Source organism: Nannospalax galili, unplaced genomic scaffold, assembly GCF_000622305.1.
Source record: "Nannospalax galili isolate Female #2095 unplaced genomic scaffold, S.galili_v1.0 scaffold259, whole genome shotgun sequence".
Taxonomy (NCBI): domain Eukaryota; kingdom Metazoa; phylum Chordata; class Mammalia; order Rodentia; family Spalacidae; genus Nannospalax; species Nannospalax galili.
The window spans coordinates 1,791,252-1,813,025 of NW_008344750.1; the positions used below are offsets into that span (position 1 = coordinate 1,791,252).

Below are 21,774 nucleotides of genomic sequence, written 5' to 3' on the forward strand. Positions count from 1 at the left end.
TCAGAAGTTTTCAGACTTTCTCCTTAAGTCTGGAATCTTCTAAGGATGAATTTTGGCCTCAGGAACTTGGGTGTTGGACTGACCTGAGATCCTGGCCGTGGCCATGCCATGCAGGGATGCAAAGGCAGATGGGGTGGGAAGAAGCCCCAAGATTTCCTAGGGAGTGGATTGAGTAGCTGGGTTGTACTGGATGCAAAGGATCAGGGAGAGGAAAGGTAAGCCTCGGAGCTCCAAAGGGCTGTCAGCCCCAGAAAGAGGCTAGCAGGTATTCCAGGACTAGGGAAGTAGAGGGAGGTGAGGGAAGGGCCAGGTCCAGAAGCAGTGCTCCTGGGGCCCAAGGACGGCACTAAGTTGGTCTGGGTGAAAAAGATCAGGAAGCAGTATTGGTTCCCCAGGTGTCTGGGGACCCAAGACTAGGAATGGCGCAGGGCCCAAGCTAGGAGTAGAGAACAGTGGGGGAGATGGAAGGGTGAATGAGGCCGGGGAGTCAAGGCGCGGAGCGCTCCACGATAGACTTACCCCAAGAGAGCCCTGAGGGTAGGAGAGCAGGCTATCGGGCTAGGAGAGTTAGGCAGTGGTGCAGGTCCAGGGAAGCAGAGAGAGGTAAGGGCGGGGCCAGGTCCAGAAGCAGTACAAAGTTGATTGCCAATCTATATGACTGTATCACTTGTCTGTATAATGATTGATTGTTAATAGATTCAAAGTTCTGCTATGTTGTACAAACCTGACTGGTTCACAAGTGTCCTGTTTGAATAATATTTCTGTAATCCTATAAAAACTCTGACCTGACAATCATCAGGGCTGCTTCTACTCCCGAGATAGACAGCCCGGCCAGTCGAAAAGTAAAATTTACTTTCCTACTTTTCTTAAAGTGGGGCTGGTGATTTTTTTTGCAAACTCCTACCTATAACAGGTATGTTTTCATTTTCACTCACTTCTAGGAATTTTTAAATTTCTTTCATGATTTCTTCCTTGATCCAATTTAGCCCCAGGGCGGCACCAAGCTGGCCTGGACAAAAAGGATCAGGAAGCAGCACCGGTTCCCCAGGTGTCTGGGGACCCAAGACCAGGAATGGTGCAGGGCCCAAACCAGGAGCAGAGAACAGCAGGGGAGATGGAAGGGCGAATGAGGCCAGGGGAGTCAAGGCGCAGAGGGCTGTGCGATAGACTCACCCCAAGAGCGTAATATTAATTATATTGGTAAATTGTCACGTGCTCTTTGAGCTCACTGAGACGCTGACTCTGGAGATGGGATTGGCCCTCCCACTTCAGGCTCAAGCCTATTATCTCAAGATGTGTTCTCCAAGGCTTTTCCAGGTTCAGGCTGCCCACCTGATCCTGTGTTAAGGAGAAGGTGAACAACAAAACAGCCTAAGAGTAAAGGCACTATGCAGTTGAGAACAGCTAAGGTGTAAATTAATTTAAACAGAGGGTATTACTGTCTATAATGAAACTAGCTAATGGAATTATTTTCAGTACTATTGAGACTTTATTTATTCTTAACCTACTCTGTTAATGTTTCCTTTTGTCTTTCCTGTCTCCTCAGATTTATACAAGGTTTTATTAACTTCCTTTAGTTATTTAGCTCTTAAAAAGGAAAAAGATGCTATGTCAAATCTATATGGAAACTTAACTCTTTCTTTAGACCACTAATTACCTATACAAAACGACATCTAAGCTGGTTGGGTAAAATCCTATTTATTAAATGCCATTTTTGTTTTTAGTTTGCTTTCAAGGTGTTTTAAGGAGTATTCATTTTGTTTGTCTACTTCAAAGGTGTTTTAGTCTATAAACCAATGACATTCTCAACAAAGACTACATAACTAAATATGTATATACAGTCAACATAAATTTATGTTTCTTAAAATTAATTTCCTTGGTATCATATTAATTTTTTAACTAAAATCTCATACAAACTAAAAACGTTAAATTAACACCAAAATATTTTTTTCAGCCAAAATATTCTCTCTTTAATCTACAACATGGTTCCTGGTACTAAAATATATAAATTAATTTTAAGTACCTCTCTCCCTATCTCTCCCTCTCTCTCCTCTACTGCCCTTCTGGAGCTCTACTAAACCTCTACTAAACCACCACCCTTCTGGGGCTCATCTTCCCTCAGCCTCTACTAAACCTCAAGATCAACTTGTTCCACAAGCTCCCCTCTCTTCTGGTTCACTGCGTTTTTCCACTTTTCTCCCATCCCATTCCTTGTACTTTGTCTCCATCTACTGTGTGGTCACGCCACGCTCTCATTGCAGGGTTTTCTGGTCCTCTCACTTGCCTCAAAATCACACATGTGTCAGAAAACCTCTTCTGTTCTCTGAATATAGGACGCTATTTCCAGAGATAGGAACACACAGCACTACTTCCTGTCCAGAACAGGATCTGCCTTTCCTCTCCCTGATGATCTAATTGTGGGACACCACCTTCTGGGACTTGGAAATAACTTGAAAATAACTCAAACCCACGCAACAAAAAAGGAAACTTTCTTTTGATGCCTGGTTCTCCTCGTTCTCATTTTGAGTGACCAATGCCAAACCCCTTCTCCTCCTACTCCCTCCCTGTCTCTCTTCCTTGTCCACTGTACTTTCCTGCCCAGACTCATGATCCTGCCTCCACACCCTATGGAGAGAAAATTTTCTTTGTCTCCCGCCTGCTCGGTTCTGTCTCTACCTCCTACCTGCTTGCTTGGTTCTTTCTCTATCTCCTCTTCACTCTGTACTTAATTTGTTGCTATAGGAACCACCCACTCAGAGTCTCAGTGTCTCACACCTCTTGCTTGTTTTCTTAAATCCTTGAAACAACTAGGACTTTCAGGCACAATCAGGCCAAAATACCTGAAGTTCCTGTACACCACTGCCTGGCCTCAGTACAAGTTAGATAATGACTCTGTTTGGCCAGACACCAAAATCTAAACTTCAATATTTTGAGAGATTTAGAAAATCTCTGCCATCGTAAAGACAAATGGTCTGAATTACCATACATCCAAGCTTTCTTTGATCTCTGTGCTAATCCCTCCCTCTGTGTCCCATGTTCTTCCCATCAGGTTCTTCTGGCTATGACAGTTTCACAGGATCCCAACCCACCAGGGGCCTCTGCCCCTCCTCCTCCTCCCTACCCCTCCACCTCAGCTTTTGATCCTGCCATAGCCAATGAACTGCCTCCAATTAGGACCAGCCCCCTCCTCCTGCTCCCCAGCCTGAGGCACAGCCAAGTCCTCCCATGCTCTCCCCTTGCTATACTCTCCCTTGCCTTCCATTCCAGGGCCCAACCCAGCTCCCCTCCTTTCTCCAACTCAAACTCCCTCTCCACACCACAATCTTCCCCCTCTCCAGCACCACTCTAAGTTCATCACCTGCCCTCCTCTCAATTCAGCTTCCTACCTCCTTCCAATGAACTGCTCACTCATTCACTCTCCTACTGCAATCCCCTAATTTCCCCAAATCCCCTACCAAACCCAACCCTAACTTGGTTTATGGATAGAAGTTTAACTCTCACCCCAGTGGTGTCCCACAGGTCATAGTATCTCTCACAGATGTCATCAAGTCAGGACCCCTACCACTTGGAACCACGTCACAAAAAGCCAAACTTGTGACACTCACCAGGGCCCTAATTTTAGCCAAGGACAACCTGTTCCTCCAGCATCCCTCCCCTCTACTATTTACCTGCCTTCAACCTTCTAAGGAAACTACTCAGGGAACATGCTGACCAGATTAGTCCCCAGGCTTCTAAAGGCCCAATTGACCACCCACCTGAACCTGGAGATCATGCCTACCTGCGGGTTCACACCCAACAGAAAAGAGTGAAGGAAACCCTCCAGCCGCATTGGTCCTCACCTGGTGATCCTGTCTACCCTGACTGCAGCCAACCTCTCGGGACAACCTGGTTGGATTCACCTTTCCAAATTAAAACTGGCCAAGGAACACAGCAAGTACCAGGCCTCCAGTATTGGGTCTCTTAAATTAAAAATCTTGAGGATGCCTCCCTTAACACCGATCCAGGAATGAGTTTTCTACTGACCCTATGTCTATTCTTCCCTCTGAACCCCACCTCAGCCATTCCCCACTACACCTACCCACTGTTTCTATAAATTTAAAATCAGACAAAGATTTTATATATAGATAAATAGATATATAGATAATGCATAGATATAGATATATAGATAATCTTAAAATTTCTAAGGCTGTAGCTTAGTCAACCATTCTAAGGATGTCTAGTCAAGGTTTATTTAAGGATGTTGCCCAAGCTCTATCTACACAGCACATGGTAATTAAGGTACCAGACTGGTGTAACTAACCTTGTTGGATGTTTAATAGCCAGACTCTAAGACCTACATTAATATGGTCAGAGGGACTTAAAGGGACCAATTTTTGTTCCTGGTCCTCCAAGGTCAAACAAGTTCCAGGGGCTATGGCGCATTTCTCGAAATGTCCTGTAACTTTGGAGAGTCACCTGTCCTCTTGTTCAGGGAGATCATGGAGATGCCACAAGATGGGCCTGAACCAGTGTCCAGTCTACTAGAGGCGGGGCAACCTAGAGAAAAAAGCTCACTCATAATTCCAAGTGGTAAAAGAAAAGCCTGAGGTGCCAGGGGCTCCCACCAAGCCCATGTGACCCTTGAGGTCCAAATCCTCATACAACCTTAAGAGTAAAAATCAATTGGTTTATTTGGGCCAACAGTATGGTCTTAAACACCCAAAAGGAAAGTATAAAAAAAAGTATGACAAATATTAAAGTCATCAGTATATTTTAAGGGTTCAAGGGATTATACATTTAGACATTTAGACATAAGTTCTTATGTTAGACAATTATCTCTCATCAATGATTTTGTTCCTAATAAGACAACACTACCAGTTGTAAGACTTCAAATCTTGGTCTGCAATACTGTAGTGCCCACCTATAGCTAAGGGAGGCAACCCACTATTGCTCTAGCCTAAAAAAATTAAATGTTTGCTAAATTTGTTTTCTCTCCCTATCTAGACACCTTTGAGAAGTAACTGACACTGATTCTAGCCACTCCAACAGCTATCAAAATGCCTGAAAACAAATCCTGAGTCCATCACTCTCCAGTTCAGCCCTGGCAGAAGAAAAAAGAAAAAAAGAGCTATTACCTTGGTGCTAACCACTGCTCCTTGCCTCTTCAGATATTTTCAGGACCAAAATCCAAAAACTAACTCTTACTCTTGTACTAATTTTAATCAGTTGTTACTTTCCTTTCCTCCACATGTATATGAGCACTGGTCAACCATCGAGCACCCTGTTGAGATGCCCGAAGAGGGAACCCCCACTGTCTGATCGACCCCTAATCCAGCCCCGCCCCCGTCGACCCTGTCCAGCAGGAAGTAGCAAGACAACAATGGCGGCCCCTATCCTATAACACAAAAGGCTGGAATGTTAAGGTTCTGATAGCCCTGTCCCCTCACCAACAGGGCCTCACAAGCCCCTGAGAAAAGGGAACTGAGTTGATAAGCACCCTGGTCTTTGAAGTCAAGAGAAGCAGACTTTTCTCCACTGTTTGGCCAACACAGCAGGCTTCCCCTTTGAGCTCTAAAGAGGGCAGGTTTTAACAGTCCCACTCCACCACTTCCCTCTGCCCAACTTTAAAAAAGAAATGTATCTTCCCGCCTTCTGCATCCTCCCAGAAGCCTCTCCCTTAAAAAGACCCCAGCTCACAACCCGAGGCAGACATTTTCCCTGCCCAGAAGGGAATCTGTCCCATGTGTTCCTTTGCTAGTAAAATCTATTCTGATGGAGTTTTATCTGTGTCCTGGTGCTTTCTCCTGATCAACTGGATTCATCCATAGGCTACTTTATCACCAATATTTTGGTTTATTATTATAGGGTTTTCTTTTTAATTTTTTGGTCTTTTTGAGGCAGGGTCTTCCCTGTAGCCCCAGCTGGCCTGGAACTCACAGAAATCTGACTGCCTCTGCTTCCCGAGTGCTGGGATTAAAGGCATGCACCAGCACACCTGGCTTCTAGGGTTTTCTTTTAACAGAAAATATGGTAAAGGAGATCCAAAATGGTCTGGAATTCTGTCTTCTATGAAGATCCTTACCCCTGTGGTCCCACCTGCCTTGTCTCCCTTTGGCTCACCAGTTTCCCTTTCACATCACATGTGCACCCCTGGGAAAGGCATTTGAGGCCAAGGCTCCATCTGGAGTGAGAGCCTTGCTGGAATGACAATCAAGTGGTAAAGATAATTCATGTTTACCCAAGTGAGCCCTTGGGGGTCTCTGTAACAGGCCTCCACAGGTCTATGTCATCATCTAGGAAGCCCCAGGTGTACCACACACTGGTCTTCAACAACATAATGGGACACAAACAAAACGAGCTCTGCCAGGTGAAGACTGTGGCCTTGAATTTGAATTGAGAGTTATCAGCATGAACTTGGAATATATTTTATCTTTAAATAAAACAAACACAGATGTTGTATTGTTTCCAAACTAAGAAATTTACATATTTGTTCATATAAATGTTCTTCTGCTTGCAATGGGTTATGTCCTGATCAACCCATCACAAACAAAAAATATCCAAAATTCACTAAGCACAGCTTAGCCCCACAGCACACTGCAGATGCTGTATTCTTCCCTTGCTGATGGCGCAGCAGACTGGGTGGTGTGGCTCATCGCTGCTGCCAAAGTATCATGGAAAGTTTGTACAGCGTTTTACAAAATCCAGGAAATGATCAAAATCTCAGTATTTTTGTTGTTGTTTGTTTATATTTCAGTGCTGGGATGGAACCCAGGGCCTTGTTATGCTGGGCAAGTGCTCTACCAGTGAACTGCATTGCTGACCCTAGGTGTAGCTCAGGCTTGCATTGCCGAACCTCAGTGTAGCTCAGGCTAGCCTCAAAACTACAACCTCTCTGCCTCTGTCTTCTGAGTTCTGAGGTCAAAGTATGGATTGTACTGAATACTGTCAGTTTCTCACCACTGTGAAGTTAAAAATCATAAGCTGAACATCTTAAGTTGGGGGTCATCTCTATATGTGTGTATACATATAATATATATGTATGTATTAAAGAACCATTACACAAATATATCTCCTAGTTCCAAATAAAACAAATATATTCTAATTTTTATTACAAATCATATACAGGTATATGTGTACATGTATATTTGTATTTCCTAGTTCTGGGGACTAAAAAGACCTAGAAACAATCTCAGTGGCACTCAGATTATGATCTCAGAATACCATTCCTACCAAAAAGAAAGGAGGCCCTCTGGAGAAATGTCTGACTCCAGAGCTGGGACAAGAACCGGGAGCGTCTTTTGAGTTAGACAGCAAAGACACTATTGGGTAGACCTTATTTGCACTCTAATACGAATAAATGTGTCAGCAAAAAAACACCTAAAACAATTACGACTTTTGAGACTTTTGCATTGTAAACTGACTAGATATTTGATGATCATAAAGAATAAAAAATGTTCACTTGTTTTAGATGCAACAATGATACTGTGGATGGTTTTATGAAACCCTTATCCTTTGGAAATATATACTGAAACATAGGTGAAGTATATTTGGGATTAACGTCAAAATGATAGGAAGAAGAGCTGAGATCTTTTTTTAAAAAAATGATTAATCCAGAAGTCAGTATCTGAATTCCTTCATGACAACAAATTTTAAACATAAATGAACACAGCCAGCTCTTATTACACTTATCCATCCTTAACTCACGCTAAGCCTAAGGAGAGGGACTGAAAAGCTGGGCTCATGTTGCTACTGTGGTCACCCCAGTTTCCCAGTGACTTCCCCTAGCATAGTACAATGGTCCAGGCTGCATGTTGCATGTTGAGTCTCTCTCTCTCTCTCTCTCTCTCTCTCTCTCTCTCTCTCTCTCTCTCTGTGTGTGTGGGTGTGTGTGGGTACACATATATAGAGGTACATATGCATGTACATGCACATGTGTGTAGAGGTCAAAGGTCAACCTTGGGTGTCACTCCTCAGGCACCTAGTTTTTGAGACAACAGCCTCTCTCATGGGTTGATCTAGAGTTTACCAAGCAGGCTAGGCTGGCTGGCCGATGAGCCCTAGGGATCAGCCTCTCTCTGCCCCCTCCCACTCCCACTGCTAGAATTATAAGCCTGTGCCACCATGTCCAGATTTCTTTTTCACATTCTGGGAATCAAATTCAGGTCCTCATGCTTATGCAACAAGCATTTTACCGACTGAGCCATCTACCTATCTGCCCAGCCCCTGATTGTCAGCTCTTTACAGCATGAAAGAGATTTATATTACAAAGCATTTTTTTTTGCTTGCTTGCTTGCTTGCTTGCTTGCTTTTATATGCTGGTGATTGAATCCAGGGCTTCACACAAGCTAAGCACACATTCTACTGCTAAGCTCACTCACAGCTTTTATAGAAGTATGTCTTCTATAAAAGCATTTCTCACCGGGTGTGGTGGTGCATGCCTTTAATCCCAGCACTTGGGAGGCAGAGGCAGGTGGATCTTTGTGAGTTTGAGGCCAGCCTGGTCTACATAGTGAGTTCCACAATAGCTGGGGCTACAAGGAGACCCTGTCTCAAAAAAGACAAAAAAAAATCATTTCTCAGAAATTAGAGTCCACTAAGTTGCCAAGTCAGGATTTTGGCATCAAAGACCGAGACTCTTCTATCATAGGGAATGGCTGCTATGAAGATGCTAGAGGAAGACTAGAAGGCACATGGCTTTGGAGAGGGAGTGGGGCAAGTCAGGTCCAAAAAGTCAAGGTCAGGGGAATGGAGAGACAAGAGAAAGGGAGGCAGGGACCCGGCTTGCAAGGGCAGCCAAGTGCTGCACCCAGGACCAGGAATGCACCTGGTGAACCCAGGGAAGCCACACATCACATTAGAGCAGCACCCACAGTTCCATCACAGGTCAACATAATGTAGCAGTGCCTCCATCCAAGTCTACAATACCCCTCTCTTGTTCTCAGGCAAAAGCCCAGCAATGCAGACCAAATGGTATGAGTCAACACTATCAAGTGATACAAAATGTGCAGAACTGTGGCTGGGCAGGTAATGAGAATCCAGGAGAAGCAAAGTAATCAGAGCTCACAGAACTCTTAAAAACTAGGGAAGGCATTGGCTATAAAAGAAAAAGGCCTGTAGCACCCAGAGTGGCTCCAGAACTTACCCACCCTTTACTCCCTGGGTGTAATCATGAAAGGAGCCTCTTGAAACCACTGTGTGGTGACACCTCCTGTGTGATTTAGCACACGTCAAGCTGCCGATTCAATTTTGTTCAAGCGTGTTTCCCACCATCTCCTTCCCACCTGTCAGTTTCCAACATAGTCCAGGACACAGGTACATTTTCCCTGCCTTTCTTTCTGCTTGAATAAACAGATATTTATCTGGTTCTAAAGAACCTCATACTATGTACATGGGCCTCCCTTCCTTTTTCCTTTTCCTCTCTTTCATTCCCTCTCTTTCCCTACCTCCTTTCCTCTCTTTCTTCCTTCCTTGGTTTCTTGGGGGGAGACAGTCTCACTGTGTTTCCTAGGCCTTGTCTTGAACTCCACTTCCTAAGTGCTTAGATCACAGGGATGCAGCACCACATCTGGGTCACAGGCCTTTCTTTCTTTATTGAGATAGTTTGCAAACTATTTCCTAAAAGATTATGGTAAGACTAAAAGCCACATACAAGAATACCCAGTTCTCTGAGAGAGCATACACACTAAACGCAAAACTTAAAATACACACACACACACACACACACATATACACGTGTGTGTGCGTGTGTGTGTGTGTGTGTGTGTGTGTGTGTGTATGTGTGGCCAGAGGTGCCACAGAGAGAGCTCCTGACACACAGCATTACAGACCATGTGAACCAAGGCTGGTACGGTTGGAAACAAAAGGATATCCCATTGTTCAAAACCAAGAGGAAGCATTCACTGCCCTTGGACCAGTGTGAAGGTCAGCCCTCACCATGGCCTGATATCACTGAGATCTTCAGGGAGGAGGAAATCCACACCTGTGCAGAAAGGACTGTCACACATGCTTGAGGCTGATCATCCTTAGAAAAGCCTGCTTTCAAGATTGGCTATTGACTGGAGTCTGGGAGCTTTGATTTGGGGAGGGTTCCCACCACTCTCTTACTGATAATGGTGGCTTGTGGTGCCCAAGCTGTTTACACAATGTGAAGCATGTTGAATATCTGCTCTCCTGGATGTCTGGAATTTGGGCGCATGTGAAGCAGTGGGCATCCATATGATCAGCCCACAACAAAGACCCTGGGTTGAGAAATGAGCCTCCTGGGTTGGCAGTGTTTCACATGTGCTGTCACAGTGTGTTGCTGGAGAATTGGACGTCTTGTGTGATTCCACTGAGAGAAGATCCCTGGGAGCCTGCACTGTGGGTATGCATTTCCCCTGGATTTGCCCTATGCCTCCTTTCCCTTTCTTTTCTGATTATGCCATTTGCATCCCTTTAGTGCATAGTTTTATTATAATTGTACACTGTGTCTCATGAGTCTTAGCAATTCATCAAACCTGGTGTTAGACTTGGACCCAAGAGCCCAGTGAGGATGGGGGCGGGGGAGCTAGTGGTTGAGTTCTGGTGCCATCCATGAGCATTCACTTTTTTTTTTTTTTTTTTTTGGTCTTTTTTGAGACAGGGTCCCTCTGTAGTCCCAGCTGTCCTGGAACTCACTGTGTAGACCAGGCTGGCCTTGAACTCACAGAGATCTGCCTGCCTCTGCCTCCCAAGTGCTGGGATTAAAGGCGTGCACCACCACACCTGGCTTTGGGGGGGTTCTTTTGGAGCATTCACTTCTTCTTCCATACAAAGGATGGTAAAGCCACACTCCTTCACTGAAACTGTGAACTGGAATTACTCTAGGGCCTGAAGACCTGGCAGATGGAAGCAAGGTCTTATTATCCAATAGGCTCTAATATTGGAAGATGAAGGCCTCATCTTTCACCCATGATCTGCTTCCCACAGGGTCTTGCATATGTAACACGCAGAAGGTCAACAAGCATGCAGACTTAGTTAAAAGAGCTATAAGCTCATGAACTAGGGTCTGAAGAGATGGCTCATCAGTTAAAAACACTTGTTGCTCTTGCAGAGGACCAGAGTTTAGAGTTCCCAGCACCCAAATCGGGCTCACAACTGCCTGCAACTCCATTTCCAGGGGATCCAATGCCATCTTCTGGCTTCCATGGACACTTTTACACTTACACATACACACACATAAATAAATAAATAAATAAATAAATAAATAAATAAATAAATAAATAAATAAATAAATAAAAGATCTTTGAAAAACAAAAATGAACCACAAAAAAAAAAAAATAAGGTACAGGTTCACTGAATAGCCCGTTGCAACATTTTTAAACCTGTCAACAGGATTCATATTTCTTGTCACTTTTCTGGCACTCCTGGGTTAAGCCTGCATTCTCCAATTCACCTGCCCAATCTTATTTCAGCAAACAAGGTTTTGAAATTGAAGACATATTAAGAAACATGCTTGACTTTTTGAAAGCCCATAAATTCACAGGCAACTCTCGTTTGTTTTGCTCACTCATCCATTCATAGACTAAGCTATAGAGAGCATCATCTATGGTGGCAAAGCACCATGCTAGAAAGAAGATGCTGAACTTGGCCATGGTGTCCTTTTGACACAGAGTGGTCTATAGAGATGCCCACAGACACCACCCACAAATTCTTAGAGAACTGCCAGGTCTTTGGAGGTATCAGAAGCCACTACAGGTATTTCAAACAGAGGCATCAGGAATGCAATGATATACTTACTCACAGGACCCCATCCCAAGACCCCTGGGGTAGGGAACTAGCAGCCCAGGAGAGATGAACTGACAGGACAGCTGGGAGCTGGGGCATTAGTTATGCAAAAGGCAGACTGTTAGGATGATGTGGCATCAGGGTGGAAAAGGAGGGATTAGGAGAAAGAAAGAGGTTTGGAAATTCCATCTGATGTGAGATGGGGAGGGAGGAGGCAACAAGCATGACTCAGATTTTCAGCTATTCATAGAAAGAGGAAAGTCAGGAGGAGGAGGAGGTTTCATGGGGAAAATTACAATTCATGTCACCAGAACTTGCTAAAAATGCTGGCATGCATGCTTTTCCTCCAAAACCCTCTTAGACCATTTATCACTTTTTTTTTTTTTGCAACAACCCTATGCTAAATATTAAACAAAAGCACTTCAAGCAAATGAGCACACACAATGATTGTCATGCCCACATATCTGTGCATTCCTTTCCAGGCTCCTGAAACTCTACTAGTATGAAATTCTGAATATTTCAAATTAAAGCTGAATCCAATAGAATTGGGCTACCTCCTATAGGGGCAGATTGTTTTAACCCACAGGCATGTAGGCTCCTCCTCACATTCGCAGAGACATTTTGCCATGGATGGTTCTTCTGCTTCTCCATCCTTTATCATTATTGAAGGTGATATGAAAACACCATGCTTTTCTTGGTGCCCAGTCACCGCAAGAGTTGGCTTTGGAGAGTTGAGCTCCCTGGAGGAATAAGTGGACACAAAGCCCATCGGGAGGCCAGGATGCTTTGAACCACCTTTTGCTACCTTGTCCCTACTCTGAAATGGGCCCAAGTTATCAAACCTGTGATGGTCTTCTTCAGTCATGGGATTTTAAATTTTACTTTCACTTGACTGCAGTCTTCTTGCTTAAAAATCTAGACTACAAACCAGGCGTGGTGGTGCATGCCTTTAATTCCAGCACTCTGGATGCAGAAGTAGGAAGATCTCTGTGAGTTCACAGCCAGCCTGGTCTACATAGTGAATCTAGGCCAACTGTGGCTACAGGGAGACCCAGTCTCAAAAAGACCAAAAAAAAAAAAAAAAAAAAAAAACTAGGCTAATTTTTTGAGCTCCTCATTGTTAACTGGCTTAGCCATTACTAAGCTTAGACAGTATAGACAATAAACACATTTTCAAAAATGTTTCTGTCTGAAATCACCCAGAGAAACAAATGCCATTTATAATGTTGTCATAGAAGTAACTGGCAAACAAAGCAGAATTCTACCTTACCCAATCCATTCGTTGTTAATGTGGATAAAGATTATACTGGGAACATTTTCTCCATAAAGACTTGCTGAGGCCAATACCTTTGAAAAATCTGTATAATTTATCAATTCTTCCCTAATTTTATGTAATTAAATGTTCTGTGTGAGACAAGAACTGGGAATGAAATGCTTAAAATAGGAACTAACAGCAATAACAAAATACAAAACTACATTCTCCTGGGTGGTGTCTGAATAGACATATAATTAAGAGTGTCAGGCGATGGAATAAAAACCTTTTCGTCAGCTGGGCATGGTGACACACGCCTTTAATCACAGCACTTGGGAGGCAGAGGCAGGCGGATCTTTGTGAGTTCGGAGCCAGCCTGGTCCACATAGTGAGTTCCAGGACAGCTGGGGCTACAGAGAAACCCTGTCTCAAAAAGACAAAACAAAACAAAACAAAACAACCTTATCGTCCCTCTTATTTATATCCTAGCACATTGTTAGAAAGAAGTAAAAATCTGCTAACAGAAACTCAGACCTCCCAGAAATACTGTTTATATGTGACAGTATTTACAGAGAGCACTTTTATACTCCTGATAATGGGAATGTCCCTACCATCTGTTGACACTATGCACTGCTTCCCTTGAATAAGCTTAAGAAATTCTATGAGCTTCTCCAACACAATCCAGGGCAGCTGTGCCTGAAGAAGCCGTACCTAAAAGACAAACTCTGTTCAAACCTTCGCTATTTCTACTAAGGTAAAAATGATGGAAGCTGGCTGGGCTTGGTGGCACATACTTTTAATCCCAGCACTCAGGAGGTAGAAGCAGGCAGATCTCTGTGAGTTCAAGACCAACCTGGTCTACATAGTGAGTTCCAGGACAGCTGGGGCTACAGGGAGACCCTGTCTCAAAACAAAAGACAGAAAAAATGATGGAAGCTGAAATGCAGGTCAAAGGGCTGGAGAGATGGCTTAGAAGAACACTTGCAGTTACTTTGCATAGGGTTCCCAGCAGCCACATGGCAGCTCATAACTGTCTATAACTCCAGTTTCAAGGGATCCACTGCCTTCTTCTGGCTTCCATGTGCACCAGGCACACAACTGGTACACATACATACATGGAGGCAAACACTCACATAAAATAAAAATAAACCTGAGAGAAAGAGAGGCAGAGATCAAGATTGTTATGAGATACCATGGTATACCCATTTGATTGGAAAAACTATTGATACCAATACCAACTGCTGCACAGGATAGCCACAGAACCTGATTCATTACCCATGGGAGAATAAAGTGGTATAAAGCTTTGAGAGACAGTTTAGCATTACATATGGTAAAAGTGCACATCTATCCAACCCAAGAGAAATTCTTATACATGTACAATAATTTTTGTAGGAAAACACATAAATAAAAAGTGTTACAGTCACAGTCTGAACTTCATATAACAGTCAAACTAAGTCCCATGAGAGCTGGAGGTATAACTTACTGGTAGAATGCCTGCTTAACATATGGAAGACTCTGGGTTTGAGTCCCAGCACCACAAAAAATAAAAATAAGTCTGGCCAGTGAGATGGCTCAATAGATAAGTGTGCTTCCTGCCAAACCTGATGAACTAAGATTGATTTCCAAAACCCACCTGAGAAAGGAAAGATTCAACTCCTACAAGTTGTCCTTTGACCGCTATACACATGCCAGGGTACACATGCATGTACACACACACGATAAATAAATGAAAAAAAATAACTATCCAGAAATTCCTATATATTAATATATATATACACACACGCACCCTTCTTATAAAGTAAAAAAAAAAAGATTTAAAATATAGGTTTTTAAAGAATGCATGTAGATGGGATAAAGCCAAGTGAAAACTAAAGAAAGGGCTGGGCGTGGTGGCGCATGCCTTTAATCCCAGCACTTGGGAGGCAGAGGCAGGCGGATCTCTGTGAGTTCGAGGCCAGCCTGGTCTACATAGCGAGTTCCAGGACAGCTGGGGCTACAGGGAGATCCTGTCTCAAAAAAGACGAAAAAAAAAAAAAAAAAGAAAGAAAGAAAAAAGAAAGGAAATGGTGATCATGCTTGGGAAGGTGGAGGCCAGAAGACAGGATGGGATGGTGGAGACATGAGATTGGTGGTGAATGGAGTGTGAAGTGAGTGGAGCTTGAGACAGGAGCAAAGACTGAACTCAGATCTGACAAGCTGGCTAGGCTGCCCACAGGACCATAGGGAAAGCCAACATCTGGGGTAGAACCAGTTCCTAGCACCAAAGCAGAACCAGAGGAGAGCAGCACCCACCATTTTTGCATGGTGACTGCTGATCCCCAAGATTCTCTCCTTGAGGGAGGGACTTTTAAACTTGAACTGTTCCTCCAAGAATACCCAACAGCAGCAGCTCAAGACTATGTTGTGATTACAGTTTATCATATTAATGTAGCTAAGTTGGGAATGTAGCTAAGTTTAGGTATTTTGAAAGAGAAGTGGTCCCCAGCCCTGTGGACCTACACAGGTCTGCTATTCATCTGGGCTTGGTTGAGCACTCTTTCAGGATGATTCATTTGCAAATGATGGAGTGGAGCAATGGAAACCCAAGAAGCCCAAACCATGGGAGCAGCAAGAGCATGCACTAGGCTATACAACGTGAATAATATTTAAGTCGATCAAGTGTGTGTCACTTCTGTTCTGCCGAGACTTCTTTCTTTTTTGTTTTCATTTAATAGACACAGTCTTAGCAACGTTATACAATACAAGCTCAGGCATCTTCATCTTTGGTGATGAAATGAACATTAGCAACTGAGACTTGTCCTGATTTCCTATTATAAGGCATGAGCAGAGGCTAGACCACCTTCTGGATTGCTGTGAAACACTGAAAAGCAGTGGCCCCCAGCTTTGATTTGTTTCTCCACCATTATTTACGTACAAAGCACTAAGAAGAATAAAGGTACTTGTCAGGGTTCACTGCAGGGGTATGGGTGTTTTTATTTTATATTTTTTAGGGGGAACTTAGTTTTATTTTGATTTTATGAACTCCTCCCCTTTTGTTTATATGGGGTTCTGATTGTATTAATGCATTAATGAAAAGTAGCTAACAAGCTCTTTAGAATATACTCTCTAAGGTGGGTGTGGTGATATACTCCTTTCATCCCAGCACTTGGGAGGCAAAGGCAGGTGTGTCTCTGTGAGTTCAAGGCCAATCTGGTTTGCATTCAGTTCCAGGCCAGCTGGAACTACAGGGAGACCCTGTCTCAAAAAGCCAAAAAAAAAAAAAGTGCTTTCTAGCCAAATTTAACTTTATTTAAATGCCATAGAGGGGCAGGGTTGATTGTTTGAACTAATGTGAGAACATTAAACAAACATCACAGCCCTCACTCATAACATGTGACTTGCTGTTCAGTATATTTTTCCTACTTCAAACAAACAAACTAAAAGAAAGCTTATGACCATTTTGTATGACTTGTTTGGAAACTTCTGTAAACCTTGGGTTTTAGCAAAATAATTTTGTTATTCTAAAAAAGAAAGAAAGGTGCCCACATTTTCTCCAACCACCAGTCTTAGTTAGAAATCTTTCTTTGAGACAGTCTCACTATATAGCCCCGGCTAGCCTGGAACTCACAGAAATCTGCTTGCCTCTGCCTCCCAAGTACTGGAATTAAAGGCATGCATCATCATACCCAGCAGTTAGGATTTTTTTTTAAGACTGAGAATGGTCTGTCCAAAAGGGAAGCTAGCAAGAGAAAGGGCTCTGATTTCTTCTCAGCCACATCATGCATGTGACCTAGACCTTCACAGCCCTTAAGGAAAGAGATTTGTACATAAAAAGGTCTTTTTTCCCCCACTCTGTTTTGGCTCACAAGCACTAGAATCTTGTGTCTATGGAAAACTAAGAGCTAGGCACGTGAGGAGGGCTAAGGGGATAGCACACATGCACAGCACTGCACACAGAGGGAGCACAGTGTAAGGCGCTCACTGCTGTCAGGATCACGGATAGCAAGTCCTTGGGGCCAGCTGGCAGGATGGCCATGTTTGAACTAAAAGATGGGATTCAGCTCAGAAGTGGGGACAGGAAGCCAGGTATGGTGGCAGAGACCTATAATCCCAGCTTAGGCTACATAACAAGACTGTCTTAAAAAACAGAAACAACAAACTAGCAGATAGGAAAGCAGCATCAAACATACAGAAGGTACACAGAGGAGACTAAAATGTTCTCCAGACGGCAGAACTCGGAGAGCAGAGAATGGTAGTCCTCTCCTCCTCCAAAGGGCATTCTCTGCAGAGAGAGGCTTACCTCCATCGGGACACACACTGTGAGCAGGGTGCCACTGGGTAAGCTGCCAAAGTTCATTCTTTCAGCCTTAGTTTCCCCTTCCCAGCAGGCATCACATGGAACTGAATGAGGGCACATGGGTGTGTATATGTCAGGACACATTCATTCCACCCAATACACACCTGGAACCTAGAAACATCCAAAATTGATGCTACAGAACTAGACTGTTATTAGACTGTTATTAATTAATATTTAATATATTAATATTTTAATATTAATTAGACTGTTATTTAGACTGTTAAATATTAACAATATTTACGCACGCACACACACACATACACACACACACACACACACACACACACACACACACACACACACACACACACACGTGAAACTTCTTCCCTGCTCCTCTTCCCTCCAAAGTAGTATTTATCTCTACAACCTTATCAGCAAGCAGTAAGAACTTTTCCTTAATGACCCAGAAAATCTGCACTCTTGAGGTTACCTTCAAAAGCCAACTGTCTCTACATGGCTATTGGAAGGAAAGAGAATGGGACACTTTTGCTCTTCTAAAGAGAATAAACAAACCAGCCTGAGGCAAGGTCCTATTCTGTGGAGGTCTAGGCATTCCAGCACTCTACTTGACCTGCAGCATTTAGCATGCAGGTGCCACCAGAAGCTGAGCTTAGGAGTGAATAAGCATTAAGACAAATGTGGAACAGACAGGTGAGTCTTGCTTGCTCAACTTCAGAAACTGACATGGAAAACACTACCACACTCCTTGGTAGCCAGTCATTAGAAGAGATGATCTTTCAGAGTTGAGCTTGAGGAAGAGGACTGAGTCTAAAAGGCCTGAGCAAGAATCTCTGAGCTGGTAACCAAATGACAAAATTATGTCCCTCTCTAAAGCCTCAGAGAGCCAAGATGTTATAGTAAGGAAAAACTGGAACCTACCTCACACCATGGCTAGAGAGATGGAACATAAAATGGAGTATGTGGTCCACAGCTGACATGTCCTATGTGTTATGTCCTTGCCTTCAAGCAAGAAGCAACATTTAGAGGTCCACTAAAGGTCCTTGTCACTGCATGTCTGGGTAAAATAGTTATGTATCTAAAGTATATGGGAACAGAGAGAAAAACACCATTTGGAAAAGGATTTCCTTTTTCTCAGTGTCTTAACTCTAAGGACAACTGCTCTGGGTCACATATATGGTGCCACTGAGTCAAGGGACACCAAGATACCATGTGAGTACACATTTGGACACATCTTGGCTTTCTCCTCCACCAGGAAGTAAACACAGCCAGTAATTCCCCACCTGGGAGTGAGGGTCACCATTTAACTCATAGAGCTCACAAATTCTCAACCACATGAGAGACCTGGCTATCCTGTGAAGTATGCCTCCAAAAAGGCTGGGAGGGTCAGAATAAACCCTGTAGCAGTGACCTGAAAAGATGCTGTTGGCAGAGTGAAGTGAGCATGGGGACACAAGTTCCAGCAAACCGCATGGCAGGAATTCCTGTTTGCAACAGTGAAGCAGAGTTTCTCAGAGTGTGATCCTGGACCACCATCACTGTCCTCACTCAGGATCTTTTTAGGAGAGTTGACTCTCAGGCCCTCTCCCTTGGCCTACTGCATGAGACTCAGTGGGAGACCTAGCTATTGTTTCAACAAAGCCCATCTGGGAAGTGCACTCAGGTTTGAGAACTATTGTCTAAAGTGGCCTAAGACCTTGATGCTTAAACTCTCAGGAAACGGGCCCAGATAACAGCTAGAATGAGAGGACAGGAAGCCTTGGGGAACTTCCCCCTCTTCAACCAGTTTCAACCAGTAGAGTGGAAGACAGGGTAGCTATACCACTGGGCCCTCAAATTCAGGCCACTTCTGGACCGGAAAAAGGTAACAGCATAATACTTTCTGTTCTCCACAACACACCAACAAGGGTTCCGGAAGAGTACCTAGGCATTTGATACATCTGTGGGTCTGCTAGGCCCAAACCCAAGGCCTGGCAACTAGCAGGCTTCAAGAAATGCAGAAAATGGAGTAACTGCCTCAGGAGGGCACAGCAGTGCTTCAAGAGTGGGTCCTGACCTCAGAAAGCTCTGTCTCTCTCCATCCCTAACAGTGGTTTTAGCTCCTGAACCAGAACCTGCAAGAGTTTTGTGGGGTTGATTCTGGCTGACAGGAGTGGAAGGGAGGACTTAGTTCACTCCCTCACTCCACACGGCCCCCCACTCACCCCTTAAACTCAAGTTTGATATAGGTCATGTCCACAGGTTACATCCAGGCTTGGCAGTTGGACAAGTATTACTTCTACCCGAGTCCATGCTTCCAAACATCTTGGTGAGATTGTGGTGTCCCCCCACGGTGGGGCCCGCCGCCATCGCCATGTGGGCAGCATCACCACCCTCCAGTCTCGATGTCCCACCTCGGCGTTTCCATACCTGTAGTAGGACAGCAGGCCATTGCCGAGCACGAACCAGCGGCGCTGGTAGCCCTTCAGGTAGTTAGTCCACTTGAGGAGCCAGCCCTTGTGGCTATCCAGAGGCAGTGAGACCATCGGTTCAGCGGAGCTCGTGCCAGTCCCTGATGCTAGACCGCCAGGAGACGACGTCTTCGCCTGTCCCGATCGCGGAAGGGACGGGGGCTTTGGCACCGACCTGGACTCAGGCTTGACCAGAGGCACTATGGACCCCAAGGGGATCGGCTGCTCAGGTATGGCATAGCTGAAGAGTGTAGCCCCTACACTTGGGCCCGCCTCTGACCCCAGGAGCGACCCCTGGAGTTCCGATCTCTGCCCAGCCCCTGTCCTTGGCACAGACTTCGTTTGCGACCCGGGTTCGGATCTCGGCAGCGGCTCGAAAACTGGCTTCCACACCTGTTGTGACAGCAACTCCCGCTCAGGTGGCCGCACTGGCTGGGGCTGGGGCTTGGGCTCCGGGCCGGAACCGGGCGTGGAAGAGCTCATGCCTGGCGTCGCCGTGTGGCAGGACAGGCAGGGTACAACCGTGAACAGCGACGAGAGCCCGCGGGACCGGCCGCCGCAGCCACCGCCTCGGCTCAGAGCGGCCGCTTTCCCCATAGAGCCACGGAGCCTAGCGCGGCCGACCGCGGAGTGGGGGCGGGGCGAGGTGGGGGCGGGGCATGACCCGGGAGGGGCGGGGCCTGACCCGGCGGGGCCCTCACGTGAGCGGGACTCGGGGAGGGGGCGCACGCAGGTCCTCTGGCTCTCCTGAAGGCCCCCTGGAAACACCTGTGAGCCGAGAGCTGGGCGACTGGGCGGGCGACGCCGGAGGGACTGCGTGCTCCAGGACACCATCTCTGCCTGCTGCCCAGCGGGTGCCAGGCGCTGCGGGAACAATGGTGAATGAAAAGACCGCGCCTGCGGGCTCCCAGCCCGGCTCTGTTCGTGCGCCGCCCTGCGTCCTCGCCCCGAGTGGGGTGTCTCCGGGTACCACAGGTGCGGCGCTCAAACCCCACCAGACGCACCCGAAGCCTAGGGGCCTGGCTGGTGATGCTACCAACGGAGGATGTCCCTTGCCCCGCATGTCACCATTATCTACCTGTTCGAGGGTCTTTCCTGCCACCACCGCTGCCTCTGCCTCCTGGGCCATCAGATGTACGGCATGGCGCGTCACTGCAACTAGTGCCATCCTTTAGGTTCAGTCATAGGAATAGGAAGGGTTTTTGTAAACCAAGCATTCTAGTACGATGAATACATCTAAAAGTGGGTTCTTTAACTTGGACCTCCTGGATATCTCCCGGTCAGCCTCCGCAGTAGCTGTGCTTTTGTACACTTTTCTAGAGAGCCGTTAATGGTAACTACAAATGATCAGAAATACAAGTGGGGGAGGTCATGTGTTGGGCCCAGCCCCTGCCAGTGAACACCTCTTCAGTCTATGGCTTGGGTCATCCTCACACACCTCACACTCCCCTTATCCACATATCCGTTCCTGATCTTTGCTTATGACAGGATGGCCTGTTCAGGGCCTATCAAAAGGAGACTGGAAGGCCCTGTAGTCAGGAGGTGAAACAAATTCTGAGCAAGCGTTCCCACAATCTTTAATGGTGACAGCCCCCTGCCTAGACCATTTGTCCTTCAATGGTGGTCTTACCTGTGGTTTTGCCCTAAACCGGGAATACAGGAGCACTTCATTCGTTGTGGGCGGTCCATAAGTACAATGATGGCCCCTCTGACTTCAGTGGGCTGAGTCTCCCCAAGAAAAGTGATTATCTCTAGGGGGTAATGGGATTCGTGAGCAACTGAGAATTGGGATGAAGTGCTCCCTTTCAAAAATGTGAATGTCTAACTTCGTGCCTAGTCATATAAGATCCTTTTAAAAGCATCCCATGGGAGACTGGAGAGATGGTTCAGCAGTTAGGAGCACTGGCCACTTTTGCAGAGGACCTAGCTTCAGTTCCCAGGACCAACATGGTGGCTAACAACCAACCATAACTCCAGTTCCAAAGAATCTGACCCCCTCCTCTGGACTTCAAGGGTACTGCACACATGTGGTGCACTTACATACAGGCAAAAAA

The 21,774-nt window shown here is 45.3% G+C and overlaps 1 protein-coding gene across 2 annotated transcripts in view; it reads right to left on the bottom strand.

Moving 5' to 3' along the window:
- Osbp2 (oxysterol binding protein 2) overlaps positions 1–20,337 on the bottom strand; it is a 227,059-nt gene extending 206,722 nt beyond the window's left edge. For both annotated transcript variants that reach the window (XM_029567336.1, XM_008841038.3), the window contains exon 1: positions 19,680–20,337. In XM_029567336.1, coding sequence (XP_029423196.1) covers positions 19,680–20,317 — 638 coding nt within the window. In that variant the 5' untranslated portion in view covers positions 20,318–20,337. The remainder of the gene's footprint in view (positions 1–19,679) is intronic.
- Between the last annotated feature and the right edge of the window lie 1,437 nt (positions 20,338–21,774).